The sequence below is a fragment of the Eptesicus fuscus genome, chromosome 7 (genome assembly GCF_027574615.1).
Source record: "Eptesicus fuscus isolate TK198812 chromosome 7, DD_ASM_mEF_20220401, whole genome shotgun sequence".
Taxonomy (NCBI): Eukaryota; Metazoa; Chordata; class Mammalia; order Chiroptera; family Vespertilionidae; genus Eptesicus; species Eptesicus fuscus.
In genome coordinates, this window is record NC_072479.1 from 7,049,381 (window position 1) to 7,059,799 (window position 10,419).

The window sequence follows — 10,419 nt, forward strand, 5'->3', positions numbered from 1 at the left end:
ATTTGGAAACAGCCTAAGTGCCCATGAGCAGATGAGTGGATTAAAAAACTGTGGTACATCTACACAATGGAATACTATGCTGTGGTTAAAAAAAAAAAAAGGAATTCTTACCATTTGCAACAGCATGGATGAAACTGGAGAGCATTATGCTAAGTGAACAACATAAACTGATGAACAAAAACAGATCCAGAGACAGAGAAGCATCGATCAGACTGTCAAACCTCAGAAGGAAGGTAGTGGAGGGTGGGGGTAAGGAGAAGAGATCAACCAAAGGACTTGTATGAATGAATATAAGCCTAACCAATGGATACAGACAACAGTGGGGGATTGGTGAGGGCATGAATGGGAGGTTAATGGGGGGATAAGGACACATATGTAATACCTTAATCAATAAAAAAGAGATAGAGTTATAATTACACAATAGAATAAAATAAGACATCTGATGTTCTTGACATATGATAATTAATGCATTTCTCATAACACAGAGAGGCAGCCCAGTGAGGTGGAAATAGCACTAGGGCTGGAGTCCCAGGATAAGTTAGAGTCCTTCTGAGGATTAAATAAGATACCCTGTGGAAAGTGTGTGGAACATAACGTTTGCTAAGGAAACACAATTTCTTATTCCCTCTCCCTTCAAATTCTACATCAAATTGCATGGATTAATTCTGGAACAAAAATTCATCATGTAGGGTGGGTCAGTGGGTGGCTAGTTATTTTTTGTGTGTTTTCTTGGGGAAAATGGCTAGTTTTTAAAGGTTTTATAGCATTGTGATCTGACCTCTCAAAGAATACTGATGTGATGCTTTGATAAAAATAAAAATCAATAAAGATAATTAGTGTATAATCTCTTGGGAAACAGCTGACAAGGCTCTGTATAAAGGTAAACAAGGCATTCTCCTAGACCTGGAAGAATGAACATGTAGTATGAAATTGCTTTGTCCTGGCAGAGAGGTGAAAGAATATTAAATTCGAAATCAGAAGATCTGGATTTGATTTTAGATTCTGACATTTATTAACTGTGTGATCCAGGATAAATTGGTTAATCTCTTTGAGCTTCTGTGACGTCATCTTTAAAGCAAGAATGACAACATCCACTATACAGGAAGTGGCTGTGTAAAAGTGAATGAAATATATCTTTTAAAAGCCCCTGGGTATGGGAATTTCATAGAGTTGACCCATAATAAACAACAGTTGACTCAAAATCTTATAACCTGCATTGAATTTTACAGGCAACTCCAGGTAATAAAAGTCAAACTCCCCTTACCTTCATGCAGTACAAGAAATAGAAATAAAACATATACTGAGTATTATTCTGTGTCAAATGTAAAAAACTCAGACAAAATAGATGTAACAGAGTGAAATACTTGGCCCTTCCGACTCCATATTGTTCAAGCCTGCTTTGTTCCCATGGCCTTTGGGCTAATAGCTTCTGTTAGTGTTGCAAAAAACATATTAATCATTAGTGGAATTCTGCTTCCAGCTTTAGGTTTATAAAAACATACTCTTACCAGAAAGTGCCTCTCCAGAGGAGATAAGGGAAGTATATATTGTTTATCAAAGATTTGCAGGAACCTCCTGACCATACTCAATGTCAACTAGGGTCAACAGACTAAGCACGATCTTCCTCATACCCTTAGTTGGTGTCCAGATGTCTATGGTTGTCAATTATCTCTTGCCTCTCCTATTACTCTTTCCCTTGACATGAAAGAAGCCTGAACTCTGTGCTTTCATAAGATAGATTTGAGGCACCACTAAGTCCCCCATCCTTTGGTGTTGGTGCCTTCTCCATCAATAAACCTTTGCTTACTCAAAACTCTGGCATTTTGAATTTTGGCCTTTCAAAGTGTCAGGTTCACAGAATTTGGATCAGGAACACAGACACTTATAAAAAAGGTAAAAATTATACCCATTGCAAAAACATTTGTCCCTTCAAATGAAGATGCTCCACCACAAGATCTTTGGGGTTTTAGATTCTTCTCTGTGTGTGAAATACATATATGTACACATATGTATGTTCACCAATATGTATATACACAAATCCATATTTTTATATCTTCATTTTCAAGGGGTCATCAACATCAAATGTTATAAGGAAGTATTTAGCTTTCATAATCCTTGGTAAGTAAAAATGAAGAATCCTGTCCACATTACTCATAACACTCCACCTCTCACTAATACAAGGTAGCACAGCTCTTTCTTAATCCACTTGTTCTCTCCCCACCCCCCAGAACTCTAATTCAAGGAGATGCAATCCTTCACCAGTGTAGCTTTCAGGTAAAAATGCATCCAGGTCATGACGGCACACTGGCACATGGGAGCACTAAGCGGGCAGAGCCAGGCTCTCTAACCTGGAGGTCAGTTTTAGAGCTGGGCAGCTGAACAAATGTGTGGATGCTTCAGGACAGGTATGGTTCCACTGGTCTGAAACTCTAGTTCCAAAGCCTCCCTCTACAGGCCTTGCACCCTACCTGAATCAACAGAAGGTTTATTGATTCAGCCTGTGTCAACACAAACTAACCTCTGTCCCAGAGAATGAAAAAGAGTACTCAGAATGTCTGTAGCTGGACACTTAAGTCCTAGGCATTTGAGGGGAGTTTCCTAAGTTGTCATGGCAGACAGGTCATATTTCCAGTAGAAATGATTGTCCTTATTTCATTCTTATATCTGTTTTGGTTAAGAAGCTAGGTGGAGTGGTGCAGTGAAAAAGAGGGTCAGGGACACTGATACTCATTTTGGTTCTACAACTAGCTGGCTCTGAGACAAGCCTTTCACCTGTTTACGTTCCCAATATGGAACGCAAAAGGTTTGATTTACATGATTTAACAATTCCCTCAGGTTCCAAACATCTGGGACTCTAAGAGATACTATACAAACATTTTAAAACTAAGATTTATATTATTAAATCAGAAAAAATTAAAATAAGTGAATTAAACATATAACATAAGATGACAGAGAAAAAATATAAATCTAAAAAATATGGGAGGGCATGATTTAAGAGACACGTAAAACCAGAAAGTAATGAGTTTTAAAAGTATAGAACTAATCACTCTAAGAACTGGCTCTTTAAAATGACAGTAAAAGATCAAAAGTTCTGCCAAAGGTAAAGATTACATCTAGGAGAAACTACAAATATACCACTTTAGGAAAAAAATATATATATGATGAAGAACAATATATACACTCTATGTGAGAAAAATTTTAAATTTATAAGAAATAAACAATAGAAAGCTGCTCCCAAAGGGATCCAAGGAAAATTTTCCACTATGCCGACAATTATGGGAGAAATTGTAGCAATGATCTATACATATAAAGACCCAGTGTCCATAACGTCCAAAATGACCGAACGGACGACCCAACATTGGAAGTCAGTCCTGCAGTCAGTGCTGGGTTACCACGGTGACCCAGCACTGACAGCCGCCGAGGGGGCTGCGGATTAGGCATGGAGAGAGGCCTGGAGAGAGAATCAGGGTCTGATCCACAGCCTCCGTGGCAGCTGTTGATCAGCCCTTGCCTCTCTTTCTCTCTGGGCCTTGCCAGCAGCCACAGGGGCTGCTGATCAGCCCCACCTCTCTGATCAGGCTCGGAGATAGGCCCAGAGATGCTGACTGGCATAGAAAACGACCAATCAGAACCTAATCTGGGTGAACTACGAAGGCAGAACCTAAGGTGGGGGCTGAGGAGGGGTTTTAAGGGCAACAGCTGTTTGGTGTAAGGTGTAAGAAAGCGGTTCAATTTTTTAATGAGCAGTTTGGCAGTATAGTGCATATGGCTGGCTATCAGTCCAGATATAGGGGTTATGTATTTTTGTCTGCCAAGAGCATCTCCTCCTGCTGAAAAAGGCTTCCTCCTACACCCATTTAAGCAATCCTATCCTTTATAATCTATCTATACTAATAAAAGGGTAATATGCTAATTAGACTGGGTTGACCAACCATCTTCTGGATGTCTGACTTCCTTCTAGACAGAGCCATGGTGGTGGGGGATGAGGCAGAGGCAGTTAGGGGTGATCAGGCTGGCAGGGGAGGGCAGTTGGGGGCAACTAGGCCAGCAGGGGAGGGCAGTTGGGGGTGAGATCAGGCTGGCAGGGGAGGGCAGTTGGGGGTGAGATCAGGCCTGCAGGGGAGGGCTGTTAGGGGCAATCAGGCTGGCAGGGGAGAGCAGTTAGGGGCGATATCAGGCCAGCAGAGGAGGGCAGTTAGGGGCGAACAGGCAGGCAGGTGAACAGTTAGGAGCCAGCGGTCCAAAATTGGGAGAGGGATGTCCGACTGCCAGTTTAGGCCCAATCGGACATCCCTCAAGGGGTCCCCGATTGGAGAGGGTGCAGGTTGGGCTGAGGGAACCCTCCATGCACAAATTTCAAGCACTGGCCTACTAGTTAAAAAATAAAACCCAATTTTCCCACAGCCACTAAGACCAAATTATGTTCTAAGCATTTGCTAAGCAACAGATACTCTTATATTATTCAAGTCATTCTGGATAACAACAACAACAAAAAAAGATGGAAAACTCACATATTCTTGAAACAAAAAGCAGAAAAATAGTGTCCAAAACAAACAAGCAAAGCAAAAATCCAGTCCGATAACACTTAGAAACGAAGATGCAGAAGTCTTAAGAAAATGTTACTAAATCAAGTGAGTAAAAAGAAAATTATTACAGCCCTGGTAGTGTGACTCAGTGGGCTGTGCATCATCCCATGCACCAAAAGATTGCTGTTTTTTTTTTTTTAAGGAGACATTATTATTATTATTATTTTAATATATTTCTTTATTGATTTCAGAGAGGAAGGGAGAAGGAGAGAGAGATAGAAACATCAATGATGAGAGAGAATCATTGATCGGCTGCCTCCCACACACCCCACAGTGGGGATCAAGCCCAAAACCCAGGCATGTGCCCTTGGCCAGAATCGAACCTGGGACCCTTCAGTCCGCAGGCCAACACTCTATCCACTGAGCCAAGCCGGTCAGGGCAAGATTGCTGGTTTGATTCACATGCCCAGGTTTTGAGCTCAATCCCCAGTTTGGGGCATGCAGGAGGCAGCTGTTCAATGTTCTACTCTCACATTGATGTTTCTATCTCTATTCCTCTCTCTCTAAAAATCAATAAAAATATTTTTTAAAATAGAAAATTATTACAAAATATACTTTATGCCAGTAATACAGAGACAGTTCAACCTTAGATAATTTATTAATAATTAATTACTTCAATTTTTATAATTGATCTAAAAAAAGTGGAAAACACATGATCATTTCAATAAATGCTAAAAATTACTTAATAAAATTCACTTCCTAATAAAAAAAATAGTTTACTAGGATTTGAAGAATAAATCATTAATATGATAAAAATTGTAATCTAAAACTAGCCAACACCTTACATAAAAATGGTGAAGCACTGTAGATATTCTCAATAAAATCAGAAACATAGTATTTCACAGTGTTATCTAGGAATTCTGACCAAGTAATAAAACAAGTAAAAGATAAAATGAGTTCCATTATTTACAGGTTATAATTTATACTGTAAAACCCATTACTGAAAAATCATCAGAATAAATAATTTCAGTAAGAAAGCTCATTAAAATAGCAGTGTAGGAAAAGTCATTGTTTTCCTATATATTAGTAATAATTGGTTGGCATACATATTTTCCATAAAGATAATAAAATCTATAGTAATAAAATGGTAATATTCAAGTTGGTCAGGACGCCCTCACACAATGACCGAACAGCAGGCTGCGTGGGTGACCAGGCTGGCAGGGGGGGCAGTGAGGGGTGACCAAATGACCGAACAGCAGGCTGCGTGGGGCAACCAGGCTGGTAGGGGGGGCAGTGAGGGGCAACCAGGCCAGCAGGGGGGGAAGTTGGGGGCGACCAGGCAGGCAGGGGTGGAAGTTGGGAATGACCAGGCTGGCAGGGGGGGGGGAGGCAGGAAGGGGTGAGCAGAGCAGTGGGGGGGGCAGTTAGGGGTGACCAGGTTGGCAGGGGAGGAAGTTAGGGGAGATCAGGCTGGCAGGCAGAGGTGGTTAGGGGTGATCAGGCTGGTATGGGGGACAGTTGGGGGTGATCAGGCAGGCAGGCAGAGGCTGTTAGGGGTGATCAGTCAGGCAGGCAGGTGAACAGTTAGGAGTCAGTGGTCCTGGATTGTGAGAGAGATGTCCAACTGCTGGTTTAGGCCCGATCTCTGGCAGATCGGGCCTAAACCAGCAGTCGGACATCCCCCGAGGGGTCCTGGATTGGAGAGGGTGCAGGCTGGGCTGAGAGGATCCTCCCCCCCCCACCCCGTGAATGAATTTCATGCACCAGGCCTCTAGTAATAAGATAAAAATCTTAACAAGTACAGGATCTATACCATAACTACTAAAATTAGCTTACTACAAGTTCTAAAATGGAGCATGCATATATTGATCTCTTATTAAATACTTTCCTAAGAGTTATATACATTATTGCATTTACTCTTCATAGAAGTGATATACAATATTTTATACTCATTTTACAGATGAAGAAACTGAGGCTAAAAAGTGTTAATATTCAAACTAAAACAGGTAGACTCTAAATTCAAAACTAGGAAACAAACATTATTACTTGCAGATAATAATATTATTCACCTAGAAAATATAAGAGAATTGCGAAAAACTACAACTACTGTCAGAGATAAAGTCATTATAAAAATACTAGAGGCCTGATGCACAAATTTGTGTGCATCAGGCCTCTAATGGGGTCCCTCGGCTTGGCCTGCAGGATTGGGCTGAAACCAGCTCTCCAACATCCCCTGAGAGGTCCCAGATTGTGAGAGGGCACAGGCCAGGACGAGGGACCCCACCAGTGCATGATTGGGGCCAGGGAGAAATGCGGGAGGTTGGCCAGCCGGGGAGGGACTGCAGGAGGGCTCCAGGGCATGCCCAGCCTGTCTTGCTCAGTCCCAATTGGCCAGACCCCAGCAGCAAGCTAATCTACTGGTTGGAGTGTCTGTCCCCTGGTGGTCAGTGCACGTCATAGCGAATGGTTAAGCAGCCTTAGCATATCATTAGCATATTAAGCTTTGATGCTTAGCATATTAGGCTTTTATTATATAGGATACACAGATCAAATTATTTCCTACATAGCAGGAAAGAAGGAGGAGGAGGAGCAGGAGGAGGAGAAAGAGGAAGCGAAGAGGGAGGAGAAGGAATAAAGGGAAAAGAAATTATATTTCCAACTATCTACACTAATAAAAGAGTAACATGCAAATTAACCATCACTCCACTACACCCACAAGCCACGCCCACCAGCCAATCAGGAGCGAGTATGCAAATTAACCCAACCAAGATGGCAGCCAGCATGGAGCAAGAAGGAGGCTTGAGTTTCCCTGGCAATGGAGGAAGCCAAGCTTTCCGCCCACTCTGGCCAGCCCTGGGCTCTGCTCAAGGCTACAACATTTCAATTATAGAAGATAATAAATCCCAACAAAAATGGCTGTGGCCACAGAGTGAGCAGGAGGCTTAGGTTTCCCCGGCGATGGAGGAAGCCAAACTTCCTGGCCATCCCTGGGCTCCGCTCCAGGCTACAAAGTTTCAATTATAGAAGATAAATAAATCCCAGATCCCAGGGCCTCCGCTTGGGTCACCGGGGGGCGTGGCCAGCCTGCAAACCACCACAGGCCCCTCGCCCAGGCCACCCCATACCCCAAGGGAACCCTCACCCTGATCCAGGACACCCTTCAGGGCAAACCAGCCGGCCCCCACCTGTGCACCGGGCCTCTATCCTATCTAATAAAAGAGTAATATGCAAATTGACCATCACTCCAACACACAAGATGGCTGCCCCTATGTGGTCAAAGATCCTGCTCCCATGTGGACACAAGATGGCTGCCACAAGATGGCCAGAGGGGAGGGCAGTTGGGAGGGACCAGGCCTGCAAGGGAGGGCAGTTGGGGGTGATCAAGCCTGCATGGGAGGGCAGTTAGGGGTGACCAGGCCGGCAGAGGAGGGAAGTTGGGGGCGACTGGGCCTGAAGGGAAGGGCAGTTGTGGGGGGACCCAGGCCTTCAGAGGAGAGCAGTTGGGGGGGACCAGGCCTGCAGGGGAGGGCAGTTGGGGGGACCAGGCCTGCAGGGGAGGGCAGTTAGGGGTAACCAGGCCTGCAGGGGAGGGCAGTTAGGGCCAATCAGGCTGGCAGGGGAGCAGTTAGGCATCAATCAGGCTGGCAGGGGAGTGGTTAGGGGGTGATCAGGCTGGCAGGCAGAAGGTTAGGGACAATCAGGAAGGCAGGCAGGCGAGCAGTTGAGAGCCAGTAGTCCTGGATTGTGAGAGGGATGTCTGACTGCCCATTTAGACTCGATCTTACCAGGATCAGGCCTAAACGGGCAGTCGGACATCCCTCAAGGGGTCCCAGATTGAAGAGGGTGCAGGCTGGGCTGAGGGACACACACCCCCGTGCACAAATTTCGTGCACTGGGCCTCTAGTAGTAAAAAATATTGGAAGATTTTCTTCTTGTCAGCTTTGAGTTCTTTTCTCAGAATGGAAAATGCAAAAGGCAAGAGGACATATGCTCTAAACCAAAGGTGCTGGGTCTGAGCTGGTCTTTTTTTTCCCTGGGGTTGTTAGAGCCAATAAATAATTAGAAGCCACACATACTGATGAGCACTGAGACAGAAACTGAAGGTGGAGAGGCTTTCAGGGGAACTCAACAAAGAAGTCAGGGAAGCAGAAAAAGCTTGCAAATTGGAAAAAAGCTTCTAACCGGTACAAGCTAAAGCGAAACATTGGGTTTCTGGTAAACCAAGTATACAAAGAAGCTCAGGGATGGAAATCAAATGGAAGAGATCTATGAAAGATGACAAAGCTTCCTGTCCACAAAAGATGGCACAAGCAAATACAAGAGTAAGAGTTCACAAGAAGATGCCAATTCCTCCACTGCCTATTCACTTGTCACCAGTTAACCTAATTCACCAAAATGCCATGAGGGCTTGGTGCCAGCAATTAAAGCTGAGCACCGAAGGCATGAAATTGGAAACATATAACAGGCTTCATGAACATGCTTACCCTAATCAAAAGAATATTCCTATCACACCAGAGGAGGCAATGATATTGACAGTATCACAAAGGAAGTTGAAGATGAAAAAGGGGGAAATGACTCTGGACAGTTTGGTCTTCCTGAAGTGACTGGTCCCCTGAAGGGAGGGCCTGTTCCTGAAGGGGGCGCTACTGCTCTGCTTGAGGGAATGGACAATATTTTTAGGAATAATTCCATGCCAGATGCTGTTTTTGCCTCCTGGAGCAGAACTGCAGCCATGACTGGGAAGACTGGGAAGATGGAGACCTTGGTGTCACCACAGGAGGCCTATGGTTACAGCTGGTCTGTGGTCCATGGGCAAAGTCTCCCTGCAGCCACAGAGGGTTGGGTTCAGCTACAGTTTTATGCTGGGCAGGTCTGGATTCCTGAGAAACAAGGGCAAGTGTGTGCACTCTTCTTGCTACCTGCCTGCAACTTTCCACCCTCACACCTGGAGGATAATATGTTGTGCCCCAAATGCATTCATAGGAATAAGTTATTAATGAGAAGCCTCCAGTGAGATTATAATGCCAAGAAAAAGAGTACAGCTATACTTGTAACTAATGGTAGAAAGGTGACTACAATCAACTCCATGGTGCCACTAGCAGCCAAACTTCAGGCTGTTTGACATCCGTGGTGCTCCCTACGTACAGGGCCCACAGACGGGTGGGGAGCAGATGTTACCCTCCGACTCCCAACAGTGCCTGCTGCTTTGTCTGCTGGGATATAGTTATGCTTTAAAATGACAAGCATTTCACAAATTATCTTTCATTGCAGTGAAGATGCAAGTCACTCACACCATCCAAGGATTACCCATCTGATACAGAAGGGGCCCCAGCAGCTTTTTCACGGTGGGAGTCTGAAGTGAACCTCGTGAAGGGAGTGGAGAAACAGGGGTGCTCCCTTGCTGGACTCCTGCCTCAGAATTCTGACTCTGTTAGGGGCTGCTACCTCCTAATTCTAAATTTAATCACTTAAAACCGCTAACTTTTTTCCCTTTTCTTATCTTCAAAAATTTCCATTCTGTAGCTAACTTCAGTTCATCCTGTTTAGAAGTTTGGCAGGTCAGTTTCTAGCAAGATTTCAGTTGGCCCAATGTAACCGAATGATGTGCTAAATATTAAAAGTTGAAGAATGGAATAGCCCATTTTCCCTTTCATCAATATAGAGAAGGCCGTTGAAAAGAGACAAAAAGGATATAGTAAAAATGTGCATCTTTTGAAAAAAAAAAAAAAGAATGCAAGGGTAATTTTATATCTTCACTCTAGTATAATCACTCAGCTTCTGAGTTTGCTAATCTCTTCTTGGGCAAACTGTACAGTTAGTAATAAACTGATTAAACATTGTAGTGTAGTGATTTACACAGCTTCTTTTGGAACTGTGTTACATTCTGTATGAA

General features: G+C 43.7%; 1 protein-coding gene across 1 annotated transcript in view; it reads left to right on the forward strand.

Moving 5' to 3' along the window:
• LOC103302388 (developmental pluripotency-associated protein 4-like) overlaps positions 1-9,540 on the forward strand; it is a 29,978-nt gene extending 20,438 nt beyond the window's left edge. The window contains 2 exon segments of the mRNA XM_008159455.3: positions 8,718-9,110; positions 9,113-9,540. Coding sequence (XP_008157677.3) covers positions 8,718-9,110; positions 9,113-9,540 — 821 coding nt within the window.
• Positions 9,541-10,419: the final 879 nt, after the last annotated feature.